Source organism: Myodes glareolus, chromosome 2 (genome assembly GCF_982192425.1).
Source record: "Myodes glareolus chromosome 2, mMyoGla1.1, whole genome shotgun sequence".
Classification (NCBI taxonomy): Eukaryota; Metazoa; Chordata; class Mammalia; order Rodentia; family Cricetidae; genus Myodes; species Myodes glareolus.
Window position 1 is genome coordinate 75,945,816 of NC_142027.1, and position 17,847 is coordinate 75,963,662.

The 17,847-nt window shown below is 43.7% G+C and overlaps 1 protein-coding gene across 11 annotated transcripts in view; it reads right to left on the reverse strand.

The window, feature by feature from the left end:
- Lpp (LIM domain containing preferred translocation partner in lipoma) overlaps positions 1–17,847 on the reverse strand; it is a 597,751-nt gene that overhangs the window by 17,673 nt on the left and 562,231 nt on the right. For all 11 annotated transcript variants that reach the window (XM_087901861.1, XM_087901836.1, XM_087901839.1 and 8 more), the window contains one exon: positions 4,120–4,298. In XM_087901861.1, coding sequence (XP_087757987.1) covers positions 4,120–4,298 — 179 coding nt within the window. The remainder of the gene's footprint in view (positions 1–4,119; positions 4,299–17,847) is intronic.

Below are 17,847 nucleotides of genomic sequence, written 5' to 3' on the forward strand. Positions count from 1 at the left end.
CTCTATGTACATTTTAATTTTCCTGGCGGCACCCAAAAGGCATCTGTATGGCTGTAATCTAAATAAATATGAATTAAGTAGCAGATCGATTGATTGCTGTGAAAGAAAAATTAAGAGGATCATGGTACAACTGCCGTGGTAATCAGGGCTGTTAGAATTGATATTTTATGCAAGAAGTTTATATTCAGTGGCAAAAAAAATTGCTTTGGATTACCTGATTATTTTTGAATCTGGGTCATCAGTAGTGAAATGCACAGGTTTCTGATATCAGCTGCAAGACTTCCTTTTCCCCAGCTCCTAAGACACTGTGAGGGCAGAAGCAGCCTCAGCCTCTTCAAGTTGTCCGGGTAGATGTATTCCTCTGCAGTACAATTTCTGCTTTTCTTTTTTTACTTTACTTATTTAGTAGTAATTATTTCTGTCTTTGGTGACAACTATATTGGTTCATACAGGAAGAATTTGAGCAATACTGAATGGCATGAACCACCTGCTATATTTTTCTATGAAATAGGCATTATTAGATTTTATGTCTGGTCTCATGGTCCCTCTCTAGACAGTCTGAAGCTATGTTCTCACTAACCAATCACTCTCCCTCAGCAAAGTAGAGAGGCAGGAGCTGTCACTGTGGTCTCATGATCTAGGTGGTATTTTCCAGTGTTTAACTCGCCAAGTGGAAAATAATAATAATAATAATAGTAATAATAATAAATAGGGTGAAAACAATTTTGATGGTTATTGTTTACTAAATGCTTGTTAACTGCCAAGTTCTGTTAGGCACTGTGTACATGTTAATATTTTCCATTGATAGCCATGATATTAGGAAGTATTTCTATGATTTCTAGTCTCCAGTCAAGGGAGCCATGAACCCAGTCATTTCATAGCCAGCATATTTTTTGGCAATTAACAAACAAATGAATGCTAAATTAAACAACCAAATGGATCAGTGCTACGGTTCAGATATGAAATGTCCCCTTCAGACTCATATACTTGGTGCTTAACTGCCAGTGAATAAACCTTCGGGAGGTGACGGGATCGTGGCAGCTCTGACTCCAGCAGATTCATTCATTATTAGAGTCATAGTGCAATGGTGTCATTGGGGTGCAGGGGAGATGTAGAAGGTGAGCCAGTTAGAGGAAGCAAGTCAAGACAGCATACTGTTCAAGGGCACATCTTGTCCCTGGCAGTCATGAGGTGAATAGCTTTGTTCAAGCATGCCTTTCTTCCACTGTAGACTGCCTCACCACAGGTCCAGAAGCCGAGGACCAGCTTACTATGGGCTAAAAATTCTGAAAACCATGTGCTCAAATAGACCTTTCTTACTCAGGGATTTATCATGGGGCCAGGAAGCCTGCCTATCACCACAGATGACACCTCTGCCGGGAAAGCACAGGTCACTGTATATACCACACACACTAAGAAGACCAGTGCAAGCCCACTATCCCCGGCACAAGGAGGACAGATTCAGATGTCAGCACAGACCTGACAGGGGATTCTCCATGCTTCTCTATTTGCTTTAAACTTTTATATATAGCTTACCTTCTTGCAAAGATGATTTAAGTTGTTTACTGTAAAAATGTATTCACATGTATAGGTCAAGACAAACCAGGCAACACCATAATAGACTTACAAAATTGCTCAAACATAGATTCAAAAATAAATTCAGAACTGGGGATGAGGAGAGGCAAAATTAAAGAAGTCTTACTAAAATAGTAAGTTTAGCCTTTAAAGTGTGTACAGGGCCAAAAACAGTCACCCTACAGGGAGTTCTCAACAGTTACTGGTGAGCATGTCTGTGAAGGAGGTCAACCTTAACCAAAGGTATTTATAAGGAAACGGCCCATTGGCTTAGCCTCAAGGTTCAGCCCTTCAAGTGACAGGTTCTGAGATGCCATTGTAGAGACTTTGCCAGTGGCCAACCCCATAGCCTCTCTATCCGCAATCCTCCTGCTTCTCACTCGGCACACTTCCAGTCCTGCTTGCATGAGGCCTGCCTGGATCCCGGAGTCAAAGGACCCGCTCGGAAGCAGACAGAGCGACTTTCCTTGTGCCTACCTCCCCTCCCAGCGCCACCCTGTCTGCCCTGCGTCCCTGTGATGCTGGCGTATTCTGCCTCCCTCCCACAAACCCAGCACCGACAACTACCTCCGTCCGGCTCTCTGTGTCCAGTGTCTCCTTCAGCTCTCAACACAGATGCTGGCCCATAGACGCCTGTGAACGTGAGAACTGAAGCAAAATGTGTTTCCTAAAAGCCCGCAGTAGAGACCCATTCAGGAAAGCCAAAGAGAGAAGCTTTCCCACAGTAGAGAGGCAGGCTCTGCCGCTCCGTTGGTCCCCCTGGCTGTGCAGTATGCACCCCGGACTGGAAGGCTGGCATCCTGAGACGCAAGACTAGCCACTCTCTATCCTTGTACTGTCCAAGCTACACGATGAGAGCTCTGCAGAAAGTTCTTTTATTTTCCTTCTAAAACTCCCCGCCCCATAGCTGCTAATCATGTAGATAACATTTTTTTTTTAAAAAAAAAAATTAATGTCTTTTTCATGTGCACTGAAAGGAAGAGAGAGTTGGGGCTTGAGATATGTACCCCCCACACCTTGCAGTTGCTCAAGGCTGCTTTTTTAGAGGGTTTAGACCCACACGTTCATGCCACCCGTTGCCAGCCTCTAATTACGCTCCCCACCACAAGAAATGAAAGGTGAGTGGCAGAGACACAAACTTCCTCTGTCAGCACTGATTTCCTCTTTTAATTGAGGGGTGTAATGGCTCAGGCTTTCCCGGCAGCACAAGAGTGTGTGCCCTGCTTACATCTACCTGTCTTTCTTAGACGGGGAAACTCTTAAAGAGGAGAGAAACGGTGACAGAAAACCACTCCTGTTGGTATCTTTTCGCTTCCCTTAAATAGATGAGGGTTTTTTTTTTAAATGTGTAATTACAAGCTAAAAATAGCAATAATGTGAAGTACGATTTATGCTGTGACTGCCCTTTAAAAGCAAGCCTTTTCTTGTCGAATTCAGGTTGAAAATTTCTGCTTCTGGGGTTTTATAATTCATTCAGCCTCACGTCTTTTGGTGAGGTTTATTTTGCTTTCACTGCTCCTTGGGAGAGTGGTCAGGAAGTTCATTTTAAAAATACGAATCTCAGGTCCCCAAAGTGCTTGTGGAAAGTCCCTTCTGGATGTTGACAATCAACAGCGGTGAAAGAAACCCACAGGCCCATCCTGAGCCTCAGAGCAGAGCCCAAAGTGGTCAGCAATGTGCTTCATCTTTTGAGAGCCTTACAAAGCCCTCTTAAAGCGAGTGCCTGGCAAATGGAAGCAAGGAAGCCGCCCTGTCTCGCGTTAGCAAGCCGTACCTGCCACTTTCTACACAGACCGTAATAAACACGGGCACTGATGCCACGAACCAGTTAGCCAGCAAGCCAGCACAATTAAGAAAAAATACAAAGCTATCGTTTTCTCAAAGCCTCCTATAGCGGAAGAGAGAGGCACTGTAAGATCGGAAACACGAAAAAGAAAGGCATGTTTCTAGGCCTACCTGTGGTTTAGTAGACTTGACCCTGAGAGTTTTCTTTCCAATCCTTCGTGCTGCACTAACCACTGTCATTAGGAAGCATACGGAGGTACCAAAGCCCTTGGTGGGGAGGAGAGGTACCAAAGCCCTTGGTGGGGAGGAAGCTAAGGGAGAATGCGGATTTGTTGGCTATGGCATGAGGCTGCCTCTCATGCTGGACCTGTATGACAGAATTGCTGTCTGCATCCCTACACCTATCTACCAGCAGTGCTTCCTACCCGTTCAGTAACCAGGGTGCAGAGGTTGCAAGAGTTAGGAGACCATTACTTGAAGTTAACTACGCAACGTGTCAAACGCCATGCCCCTTGTTGAACTGAGTAAACGGTTCATTCTCTATAACTGCACAAGGATGTCATGATCGATTGCAGAGAAGAGGCTAAGCTGGATAATGTCGGGGATCCCCAAATATCAAGCCCATACTGGAGACAGACAACTCTTGGAATACATCCCTAGATCCTGGGGTATGTCTCTCAGAAAGAATCATGGCTAGTGGCAGGCAATCGGAGCAGACTTCAGAGGGCTAGCAGGCTGGAGGTGAGAGCGGCTGCTTACTTGTGGAAATCCTCAATGCAGTGGATGAGACCAGAGGCATCGACGGTGAACGGGATGCCATCCAGGCTACGGTGGCACATCACGCAGGTGAAGCAGTGAGGGTGGTAGGCCTTGCCGGTGGCACGGAGGATCCGCTCCATGATGGGCTTTGAACACACGTTGCACTGCTCCAGAGTGTTCTGAGGAAAGAAAGAAAACTGCTCAGCACAACACCGTGGCTCTGGCGTGTATCCCAGCCCTCCAGGGAAGGCGGTGGGCAACAGTGAGAGACGCACACAGGCAGGTCGAAAGGGATCACCCAGGCAGTAGGCAGCACACCCGTGTTTTTCAATACCCGCTGTCTGCCTTCTATGGCATTCCTTGCTACTTCACCAAGAGTGAAGACACATTTTCAATAAAGGCTCAGATAGCAAGGACCCTTGGTACTGACCACTCAATTTGCCCACACAACGCAAAGGCTACCTCTGAGCGCACACAAGCAGAGGGCCTGTAATTCAGTAAAGCTTTATTGACAGAAAGAGGGGTAGGCTGGATGTGTTTGCTGAGCTATATCACCTAGGTTCTTTACTTAGAAAAACTGCTTTTTGTTACAAGTAAAACTCGACTCAACACTAAAGACCTAGTAAGGGCAGTGAGGCTTCTTTGTTTATATCACCTCCTGAAATCACCTCTTCGGCCTCTTCAAGGATGACCAATCTGCTTCCTGAAACACGGATGGGACCAGGTGTTTTTCCTGACAGCACACCTTCATGGCACCGTAATGTAGAGGAAATTCCCTCGAGGACATTTTATTCCCTTCTCTAGGCTCAGCTCCTCATCACTCCCAGGCAGGGTGCTTCACTCTCATTCAACCCTCAGATTTTCTGCCTTGACTCTTGACCGTATGAACTGTTGCAATTTGCCATTCTGACCTTCTCATATACACAGCTCAGAAGGCTCTCTGATGACCCACCTGAATGCATTACTTCTTTCACCTTTCTCCCCTGCTTCTGTTTAATTTTTTTAAATAACACTAAACTGTATCTACCTCATTACGTTACAATGCTGTGATTTCACAGAAGGAAGGGATTGTTTCTTAAGAATATATTTCTCTGTTTCAGTAGATGGCTTGGGACAAAAACAAGCTGGGGATGAATGCCTACAGAAAGAATGAATGGCAGACAGCACTGGTCCACTGTCTCCGACAAGCCATTCCCAAGATGAACTGGGAAATCCATCACCACCATCCTCCACTATGAGCTGTGGCTGCCTGAGGTTCTGTAGCGGCCTTCGGTCACAGTCTAAACTCACGGAAACTATTAACCTACTTTCCCTCCATTTTGAAGTGGTGAAATTAAAATAGCAGAGGCTCACGGGGCAAAGGTCCGGGGCCAATGATGGTCTGGAGAACGCAATCCCGCCTCTTTTCTCCTCTGCTGATTGGAGCTAATGTACTCAAACCATCTTCCTGGGGCTTCTGCTTTGCTTCTCTGGAGGCTTAACATTTTAAATCTTTTTTCTTCTTAAGCCCAGTCTGTAATGGAGTTGAATAAGCCAGAAAATGCCAGACCAGAGAATGTATTTGTTTGCACTGAGGCTTGGCTCTGAGCAACATACAAAGCTTAGTTTCTAAGGGAAAGCATTATGGTCTGTGAGTGCTCTATTCACAAAATGGGTAAACTGGATAGTTCAACAATGAAGAAAGCTTTAAATATGCCTAAAATTAGCCTCACGAAAAATGTCCCCAAAACAGGAAAAAAAACAAAACAAAACAAAACAAAACAACATTTCCAAGAAAGTAGCTGGCTTCGGCACAGGCCATGGGCACCTTAACCTCCATTAAACAACTCCCTTTACCGTACACATCTGTCCCCTTTTCACACTGTCAGGATTAGGGTGCTAGCACTCCCGCCAGTCCAGGCTGTCATTTCTCAGGTGAGGTTCCAGACTCAGAGCTGTCTGGCTAACTGGGTCACTGAGCTTATGAGGGTGCTGAGGCTGGCACTTCTGCTTTTTTGACTCCGGCCTTTCAGAGGGGCCTGACAAACTCCTGTGTAACCATAACAAGAGCAATGTAGTATATAGGAACATGCCACATTGTCCTGGCTTTGACAACACCTACAGTATGATCTTATGGACATCATATTTTAGAACAATTTCTTCTGCGCCATTGCTTTGCTCCAGATTTCAGGTTTCTCAAACAAAGGTAAATGATTAATCCCAATTCTTCAAATTTATAATTATTTATTAGTACCAACAGCACAATTTAGATTTAGACCAATGTCCTTTTGGATCCGTACTAGAAACAAAGGGAGAATCCCTTGAAAGAGGTTTGAAAGCAGGGCTCCCATGTCTGCTCTGTCTCCCCACTTGAAACTTTTAGAATTTCTAATCATAAAATTTTAAGCACAACAATGGAATGCTTTATATCTTTTTATACATGGCTATTTTTAAACAAAAAGCTGGGCTCATCATGTATATATTGAGCTTTGCTAAAGTAGGGTAGAGTGGAATGTGAAATAACAGTTTTGAAGAAAACAGACTTCAGTAGAAGCAGTGGAAGAGATGCCTCTAAGTCTGTCCAGGTCACATCTTCTATGCGGAGCAGGCACCACGTCTGTCAGGCAGGTAGGCAGCAGAAGAGCACACTACAGCTTGGGGACTCCTGCAGGCAGTGGTGTGCCTTGTGACTTGGCTCCTCCTCATCCTCATTCATCTCACACGTGGGCTTGATCTTTTAGCCACCACACTGAGTTCATTGCTACATCTTTTAGAAACAGTGCCCATGCCCAGGACACCGTATACTTTTCCTTTCCTAGAAAATATTTTATTTTTCCAAATCAATCTCAAAGACCGCTTATTCCAAAAAAAAAATTTCCTGATCTTCCTTCTGTTATGCTAAAATCAGTCACATTTTTGCTACCATTGGATTTCTTATGAAATGTGTTCCCTAGGAGATCTACATGGCCAAATAGCCATCTTTCTTCTCTTTCCCCATGAAACTCCCATCCGAGCATGTGTTGCCTGTGAAATAGATTCTGAAACAACTTCGCACACAGGAAGCTACTGAGCAGTACCCTTGTGTTCGGCATCGATGTGGGATTTAAGGAGCAGCTCACTGAGATCTATAATGTCGCTACCACAAAAACCAAGTGGGGCCACGGAGGACGTGACAGCTGGGAATGACATGCACAACTGTCTTTCCATGAAGCTAATGATGAGAGCCTTCATCGCTGCACCTATCAGTCAGTGGACACAAGATGATCGCCAAGAAGTACATGTAACGGTAACTGAAGTGGTTTCCTTCTGTCGATGAGCACAGAGGGACCTGGCTATGAGCCTTCGCCAGTCCACATTCCCAGCAGCTGGGGCAAGAGAGCCTCAATGTTGAGGAGCCATCTGGGCAACACACACTATACCATCCACACAAATGGTCTTCCTTGCCCTGGGCCTGCATAGTTCATGGTACCAGGTAGGAACTGGTACTGAGCCACAGGAGACCTTGCCACATAAGCTCCGTGAAGAATGCCTATTTTATTAACTTTACAACAGACACGACTTTGGGCAGTTACTCCAATCACAGTATGGTTAAAGATTTGAGAGTAGCAGAGAAGAAGCAGGGGCTAGGTGGTGGAAAGGCGCAAATGAACTTCCCTGAAAGGATGAAGATCCGGCTGTGATTAGAAACCGAAATTTAACTGAAGATTAAAGTACAAATCACAAACAAACTTGTACTCAAAACTCTCCAATGCAACTGTTTTTAAATCTGAGATCCAATCTGGTTGTAGCTTTTATATCCTTGGGTGTTATATAAATAACTTCGCTAATTCCCAAGCAGAAGAGCTGGAAGGAGCAGCTGAATATAAATGAAGCACCCAGGAAGCACAAACACTAACAGCCAGTGCGGGAAGCGGGAGTGTTATTACAGCTAGCTCGGCCGACAGCAGCATACTGGTCAGTGTGCGCACGGTCCACCAAGAGACGTGAGTGTAAGACGCGTTGGAAGACTAGGAAGTTTTGCTAAAACTTTTAAGCTTGTCAAGTTAAAATGCAGTCTTCCATTTTTTTGGCTAAATGAGCAGTCTCACGAAAACAGGAAGGATTTTAAGATGATGGGGTGACAGCTCATGTGTTAGAGGAAGTTTTGGTCTTACTGTGATAAAAGGAAAAAGATAAGGAGGGTGAAACTAATAGAAGATGGTTGTCATTGTAAGTTCTCCGGTCTAGACTTTACAACCTTCCGTGTCTGCCTCCCTTGAAATTTCATGTTTAGAGAAGAGATACCAAGGGGCCCATCTAAGAGAGCTCAAACTGACTGGCAGATGAGGAGCGAGAAAGGACAGAGGCTGGGAGATGCATACTACACTGTTTACAAAGCACCAGCGGAATCAAGAAACCAAGGCCTGGATCATGAACGTGGCTGGAAGCAGATTCACACCTCCTGGTTCCCTGTGCAATGGGGAACGGTTCCAACGTTCAGACTGTACTTAGTCTGTATTTTTGTACACACACTTTCCATTGCAACCAGAAGGCATTCGGGCTTACTACCTGCAAGCTACATGCAAAAGAAGTGAAATCAGGAAACATCGCGCTCTTCAGACCATCTGTCCCCCCAAACTCCTCCACTAGCAGACAGAAAACTCATTGTTGGATCCCAACACTTACAATAGTGTTTCCGCATAAAATTGATGCTTCATGAATTTTAATCAGATGACAAAACCAACAAACTGGGGAGCATTTATTTAAAATAAAATTATTTTATATAACCAAGTAAAACCTGCCAGACCGTGAACTCCCAGTGAGTTTCAGGTGTTCTGTTTTTGAGAGGGCTGTGAGGGACCAGAGGGTTTCAGTTGCCCTGAGGCATCAGCTGGTTAACAGAGTTTCTGTTCCTTCAGTGTTCTGAACAAATGCCATCCTTCTCTACCTGAATCGCCGGTGAGGTGGGAACTCGGGAAGCACACTTCAAGTGTGTTGCCCACAGAACGGCAATGTGGTTCGGCAGAAAGGGTCTTGCTGTGACTCAGCAAATTTCTCTGGAAGCGTCAATGTAATTACTTAAGTTAAAATAATTCTATTGTCTAGCTCACTCATGGACCGTAAATCTGTTCTTGAGTCTGATGAACAAAAATGCTTCAAGAAAATGGTTATGCTTTAGGGTCTCATAGGCAAAGAGGACTAATCTCCAACATATACGAGGAACTCAAGGAACTTGACATCAAAAGATAAATAATTCAATTTTTAAAAAAAATGGGCTACAGACCTAAACAGAACTCTCAACAGATGAAACTCAAATGACTGAAAGACACTTAAGGAAATGCTTGACATCCTTAATCATCAGAGATATGCAAATCAAAACAACTCTGAGATTCCATAGTACACCTGTCAGAATGGCCAAGATCGAAAACACTGAAGACAATTTATGCTGGAGAGGATGTGGGGTAAGGGGAACACTCTTCCATTGCTGGTGGGAGTGCAGACTTACACAGATGCTTTGGAAATCAGTATGGTGATTCTCAGAAAGTTAGGAAACAACATACCTCAAGACCCAGAAATACCACTTTTGGGTATATACACAAAGGAAGTTCATTCATACCACAAGGACATGTGTTCAATGATGTTCATAGCAGCATTATTTGTAATAGCCAGAACCAGGGAATAACCTAGATGCCCTTCAACCAAAGAATGGATAAAGAAAATGTAGTACATTTACACAATGGCGTACTAATTAGCGGTAAAATATAATAACATCTTGAAATTTGCAGGCAAATGGGTGGATCTAGAAAACATCATATTGAGTGAGGTAACCCAGAATCAGAAAGAGAAATATCATATATACTCACTCATAAGTGGCTCTTAGATATAAAGCAAAGAAAAACCATCCTACAGTCCACAACCCCAGAGAACCTAGGCAACCATTAGGACCCTAAGAGAGACATACATGGATCTACATAGAAAAGTGACAAAGACAAGATCACCTGAGTAAATTGGGAGTATGGGGGTCATGGGAAAGGGTAGAAGGGGAGAGGGGAGGAGGGATGAGGGAGTGGAGAAAATATTTAGCACAATAAAAACAATTTGAAAAAATTTCAACTTTCATTATTTTGTATGAAATTCTGGGTATAACCCTTTGCATTGTTGCCTTCAATTCTTCAAATTACTTACCAAGTCTGTTTAAACAAACGCTTCATATATTTCCTCTAATAAACCGCCTCCCATTTACCCTACCATTGCAGAAAGCCCAGGGAGCAAGTGTCTAAAATCCTGGGTGGTGCAGAGTCAAAGAGAAGTCTGAGATAGCACTCTTTCATTCACAAATTTCCACCACAATAGGAGAGATAAGCACATCTACAAACAACTGATTAAAGGCAGAAGATGTAGTACGTTGCTCTCAAGAAGAACTGAGCAGACTGTAGTGGGACACAGAGAGAGGGGTTACTCGAGAAAGGGGGAGAACAGGCTGATTCCTGCAGTTTATGACTGACTAACCCATCTCTTTTTCCCGGCGTTTAGATTGGCACTTGAAAGAAAACTTATTTTAAAACTCTTTGACATTGATGTTACGTTATAACAAGAATTTTCGTCATTATCAAAGCCCTATTGAGAGATGTCTCAGATAAGCCTGACTTCAAACAAAACTCACTCTACCGGTAGAAGACTAGAGCAAAAAAACCTGTGAACTGATGTGGGAGAGGCCAGTATTTTCAGGGATGAACATGCATGTGAACAACTGAACATATAAAAGGGACACAGAACTATTAGCGTAGAATTATGAGGTAGAAAATAAGAATTTTGTTTATATTTCGACTATATAAATTGGCTTTAAAATTAAGAAACAAGAGAGCTGGAGAGATATCTCATCTGGTAAGGGCTTGTCAGGCAAGCACAGAGACCTGAGTCTAATTACCAGAACTCACATTAAAGAGAAATAATAAAAAAAAAATAAATAAAAAGGCCAGGTGTGCTGAACCAGAGTCCGGAAAGATAGTTCACCGATTAACAGCACTGGTTGTTCTTCCATAAGACCCAGGTCCAGTTCCCAGAACCCAGATATCACGGCTTACAACCTTACATAACCCCAGTTCCGATAATCTAACACCTACTTCTGGTTCTTTGTGGGCACTGCTGGAGCGTGGTGCACAGACATACACAGAGCTCAAAAACCATCCACATAAAATGAAATATAAAAAAAATTAAAATGAAAATCCCGGTGTAGTGGTACATGCTAAGGGAGAAAGAAGTGGATTCTTGGAGCTCATTGGCTAGCAAGTCTAGACTACTGGGCAAGATCCAGGTCAGGGAGAGACCTACCCAGACCTAAAATCAGCAGACCGTTTTGGTTAAAAGACATAGGTATGGCTACACAAATTCCTTCTGGGTCAGGGAGGTGACTTTCACCTGAAAACATGTAAGCCATGTTGATTGGCAGGCCTTCCACGGTACTTTTCTTGGATGTATCAGAGTCCTTGAGAAACAAGAGGAGGTGATGCTGCTGACATTTATGTGTCAGACCTGCATGCCAGGGGCAAATGACAAGAGCACAAAACTCCAGTGAGACTATCGTGAGAGGGAAATAAAGACAAAGATTCCTCTTCTTCCAAGCAAAGTTCCATCAGAGATCTGTCTTTACAACATGAATAAGTCTTATTAGGGCTTATTCAGGTGAGAGCCATAGCGGGTCTGTCATCAGGTCAAAGAAATGGTGATGAATTCGGGAGGCGGGGTTTCAAGTCAAAGAATTAACTGACTTTTCTGGCTTTTGGGATTCTCACCTATTAAGACTACGTCTCCATTGACGTGTTTCGATAGTTAAATAATGTCCCATGTAAGAAAGGACGCACTTAGCACCTGGTATGTTGTGCTAGCTTAAACATTAGTATTAGATAACATTTATTAATTAAAAATTATTTTCATTCCTTTATCTACCCCAAACAAAACTTGGCAGACACCTGGACGCGTTAAGTGTGCATACACAAGACCTCAGCTATCTCCACGACAACAAGGCACAGGCAGGCAGAAGGTGGAACTTCTATGCTGCGCCTCAAAACGTTGGATTTGAATTTATGTCCTCCGAGTCAAGGGCGAACAAGCTTTGCTCTAATTCACACTTTCTGCTACACACTAAGTTTCTGCTAGTTCCCTGTAATGGCAACCCCACAAAATGCCCTTGCTCATCTCTGGCATTCTGCTGTTCCTTAACACCTCAAAATGAATTTGGAGCTTCCTGTCCCCTTTCGCCCTATGTGTCAGGATACTGCATCCAGTGAGGTGAGGTGGGTTTTCCCAATATTATCCCTATTCGATGAAGAGGTAATGGAGGGGGTGTGAGGACTGTTACACACTGATGGAGTGGAGGGGTGTGAGGACCGTTACACACTGAGGGAGTGGAGGGGGTGTGAGGACTGTTACCCACTGCTGGCAGTGGATTGTCTGGCCTGGAAGTATTGACTCTCCTGACACGATGTCTAAATTCCTGTCTCATTCCTGCCAGTTCAGGCTGTATTGTTATTAGCACAAGGCTATTGAAGACTGCTACACCTGCAGCTTCCATAGTAGTAATATGTAGTCAGAACAGACTTGGAATAAGTATTTGTTGTGTGAAGAAAAAAATGAATGCCATTGAGTCAAGTAACATCTGAGTGTGTTTCGGACCTGCGCTTCATTGTTTTCATCTCAGCAAGAGTATTTCTCAAAAAAAAAAAAAATTGATAAAAACTTCCCTAAGACCATAAATGATCTGAAATTATTCACACACACACACACACACACACACACACACACACACACACACACCACACAGCCAGTAGGGCATTTTACTTAACATCACTTGATTATCAAGGGCAATTGACCCATCTAAGGGACATTCTTAACCATGAATCTAAGCAAGAATCCTCCAGCTTTGTGTACACACAGTAATGACCACCTACCTGGACATCAGATCAGAATTAAACCACCCTGAATCATCCATTAGATTCGGCATCTGCAAGCAAAGACTAGAACTTTGTACCACTCTGCTCACGTGTCTGGTTTCTGAAACTCAGCCCCGCCCCAATCCTTCGTGTCTACCTGACGTTATGGATTGCAATTACTTACACCACAGCAAGCCGCAAGAGGCCAGAGCCAGTAACCAGGGTCGTGGAAGGTTTCTCCTTGGATTTATGCATACGACAGAAAAGCGTCTTTGAACTAAACTTGATCGACTTTCAAAAGAAAGGGAAACCTGTAAGCCTCTAACTCCTGGGAGTGGCAATGAGAACAGCCAGAGGGCGGTGAGCTCGCTCTGAACTTCTGGAGATCACTTGAGCACATTTGGCAATCATTTGGCTTCTGCTGCAAACAAGGCCTCCTAATTGCGCTTCTGCCAATGGAAGACAAAAGACAGAGCTATGGTTTAGAAAGGTCACGATGACACGCTAGTGCCGCGAGAGTGATTGTGGTTTCTTCTGAGGACAGGCCTGCTGATGGGTCTGCCATATACCCGGCTGGGGAACCCATTCACGAGAACGGAATCGCACGAGGACCGCAAAATGATTTACTGTTCTCCTAAGCTGTCTCTTGCCTGTAATATTTTCTGACACTAGAAATAAAATAATAACATGTTTTGGTTCTTCTTCCTGCACTTCCCACTACACCAAACGTGGTTTAGACGAACTAGGTAGGACAGGCACAATGCGTACAGGGTTTTTCCAAAGCCACAGGGTTTTCCAACCGCCTCAAAGACAAAAGAGACAGACATACAGATGTTTGCGCCCCACCGCGCAGAGTTGTGGACTGACTCTTTCAGTGTCTCTGGAATGCAAATTTTCTTTCACAGTTTAGCAGTCTTTTTTGGATTTCAGCACAGTGAACTAACACTTTCCTGGATTCCAAGACCTCCAGAGAACCAGATGGATGAGAGGAACTGGGAAAAAGAACCCACACTGTTTGAAAAAGGTATGAATTTCGCACTCTGCATTTAGCCAAAAAGCTCTGAAAACTAGAAGAGTGAAATCACTTTTGGTTTGTTCAAATGCATGCCATCCCAGTTGTTGGTGGGGTGTAAGAAGAAAAAAACTCCAAAGTGATTCGATGGTTCAGAGTCTGCGTTCAGTTTTAGCTGGGAAGCCAATTTTAATAGAGATGGTATGTTTACTATCAAAGGCAGGAAGAAAAGTAGAGAAGGGAGATTGCTTAACAGATCATTCCGTGTGTCGTGTTTGTGCTCGGGAGCCAGGGATGGCTTCCCACAGCCAGCTCTCCTAACTGGCCATCGTGGTCCTTCTGAACACTGTGAGATTTTTCTCTTTGCAGACACACATCAGGTCAGCGTTCACGCCTATCAGCACAAACTTTTGCACACTCAGGATTCCTGCTCCTCAATCACTGAGACCTTTGCCTTGAATATTTTCTTTTTCCTTCCCACCAGCCTTAGATTTGGAGGTTCGCGGCTTTGGATGTTACCTCTGTGACTGGTTTTATCTGCCTATCCTTCTGCCTGTCCCACAGTGGTCATACAATCTTTATGGCAGGGACCTGTAGAGAGTTTCCTGTATGTATCCCATAGCAAACGGAAATCTCAAAGAGGAACACGTCACAATGGACTCTGTCCTCCCATGTGAAAAGCGGCTAAGCAGCAAGAGCTGGATGAGCCTAGCAAATGGAGTTGTGGGTGGAGTTTGGATGATTCTCTGTGGCACACACAGAATATGATAAGATTTTCTCTCGAAGTTCTACACCAAAGTTGTAATGATGGAGAGACCACATTTAGTAGAGGGGGGTGGATGAGAAGGCCCACTTGTTCCACACGAGCTGACCAGTAGTCTAGGCCTCTGAGAGACCTCAGTTTAGAGCCCTCAGAAGTGTCTCCCAGCTGGAGCTGGCTGACAAACTAACAGATCCCTGGTCAACTAGATGTAGAAGACAAAAAAAAAAAAAGATTGCTTTACAAGCCCAAATTTGTTATCAATTAATTATGGTGGCAGTCATATTATTAAAAAGCACAGCTCCCATATGTTTAAGAGCTTTTCAAAGATAAGAAATTTAAGCTTATTTTATGTTGGTAGCACTGTATATGTTTCATAAAACACAGTAGAGATTGTTTTGGAAGTCCCTGAATGAATGATTGAATAAAAGAATGAATGAGTAAGATATTTTGGACAGTTTCTTCACCAATGTACTGTAAATTCCAGAAGAGAGCTTTATTCAAAATGATTGGGCATGCTGAGTGAAAATAATGACAAGACCAGAGAGTAAGAATACAGAATAGATTTTCCTTCTCCATAGAGTAGGCAATTTTCAAGTCCTACATTATTTATTCCTACTTGCCACACGGGCGCATAGGAAGGCACAGAAAGATGTACACACATGGATGACGGATGCACAGGAAGGCACAGGAAGATGCATATATGTGGATGATGGACACACAGGAAGGCACAGAAAGATGCATATATGTGGATGATGGACACACAGGAAGGCACAGGAAGATGTATATGCATGGAAGATTCATTCTCTTCCTGAGTAGCCATTGCTATTCTTGCCACTTCTATATGAAAAGACAAGTTTCTCTTGTATGATTTTTGATTAACAAAAGCAATATATTTCCTTAACCATATAATCAGAGGAATTTATAACAGCTAAAACTTTAGAGAGGATCATGGAGAAAGTATTGAAGTAAGATATCGGTCCCAGCCAGCATGGTGGGTAAATTCCCTATACAGCATCCTTAGCTGGTCAGGGCTTATCCAGCCAGGAACTATCATTTCCAGGGACAGTAGACTTTCTTGGAAGGTATCCATTCTACTGGCCCACTTAATTGTTAGAAGATTATATTTAATCTTCCTTCTGTCCTCCATAGGCAAGTCTGTTGCCTTTTCTATGCAACAGCCCTAAAGAGTACTGAAAATATTGTCCCTTCTGAGCCTTCTCTTGGGATAACTACCTGGCCGCTTTCCATCCTTGCTTATGAGCTATTTCTGTCTCTTATCCCCCCCACCACTATTCTCAGCACAAGTTCCAGTTTGTCCTGGTTCCCTTCAAGGCATGGGGCCCAGAATAGAACACAGCACTGTAGTCTCCGTAGCTTCTGCGAGCCCTGCATACACCTTCCTAAAGTAGTGCAGTCAAGGGCATCATTTACTTTTCTGTGATCTGATATGTTGTTACTATGGTTATTGATTTTCTGGTCAAATTTCTTCTCTTAAGGATTTGATTTATTTTTGGCAAACATGTTGAAAGTTGTTTGACACGAGGTCAGCATCAGTTTTCCTTCTCCCTCCAAGTACCATTAATTTTTGTCAGAGAATATGTAATTTGCTGTCACTGTCTATTTCCCACACGTTATCCCCCCATCTCCTCGGAGATAGCCAGAGTAAAGGCTAACATGTCACTCAGCCTTCCCCTACTGACACAAACCTACTACACCAGACACATCGGGACAGCGCTAAGATCTGAAGATTTCATTTGAAAACAATGGTTTGTGAGCCTATTTAGTCCTTACTTTGGGGTGAGGAAGCCAGGCACCTCCAGCACAGTTCTCTGATAGTTTGACAGACTGGAAAATTCCACTAGGGATTTCAGAAAGGTTAAGGGGCTGGTCTCCCTTTAATTTCCTTCAGGGAATGTTAGATTGTCTTGGGGTTGAGGAGAGAGATTTGTAGTAATAGATGCCTGCTCTATTTTAAGTACAGGGTGTGGCTCTTTTTACCAAATCAACCCATTAAATCCTCAGAGGAACACCAGGATCAAATATTGCTAAAATTTTATATAAGAAAACAAAACATAGATTCTTCTTTAGTTACACGTATCCAAAGTCACAAGTTGGTAGACAGGAATTGGACACAGTCCCGCCTGACTCGTATCTCCATAACTGGTAAAAAAACAAATATTTCACAAGAGAAAGGAAACACTGAGAAATGTGGACACACATGATGACTCTGTATGTATGAAGTGTTCGTAATTAAAGACTGCATCTTTGAGATGTCAAAGTCCACAAAAGAATAAAAACCTTAGACTTGGGTAGGACACGGATTCCGTCCTGGAAGTGCTACTCATTTGCTAGAGTGTGTCTGAGTAAGCGCTGCTCTCCTTTCTTCAGAAACTGGAAGTAGCTAAGCACACAGCTGCCTGGAATAATATGTACTTCCTGCTGCCTTGTATCAAGGAGACTTGGATAAGGGCACGAAGAAGCATTCTCTGGAGGAAGGGGCAGGATGTCAGCACAGCGGGAATCCGGAACCGGCCTGCAGTGCCCAGGGGCATCGGCTTCCTCACCAAGCAGAAAATGAACATGCCTATTGTCTTCTCCTTCTCGAGCTGAACCTTGTCTTCACAAATGCATGTACCTCATGGTTGGAGTCCAGTTATTCCCCAGCCTTCGGTGTTTAATGTGCATAACAAAGCTTGGATACAAAGAACCTTGGATACATTCCAAATCTTCTCCAAGAATGAACACCAAGTAGGAAGGATTGCATGTCTTTCCTACTGAGGAGCCACACACAGGCTTCCCTGTGGCAAAGCGGCACCGGTGCTGCCGGACACACACCCTTTCCCCTATGATCAGCATGTTCTCTAGGTTCCAGCCAGAGACTCCCAGGGGTTCTCCGGACTTGTCTTACACATTGCCCTTCTCAGCTGCTCTGTTAATGTTATTCTTCTCACCAACATCTGCCTGGATGCTTTCATACTTTGATTATGAATCCTCCCCTCTAGATACTTTTTTGGACAAGTCTCTCTCTGATAGAACCTACTGTTCTTTCTTTATTTATTTATTTA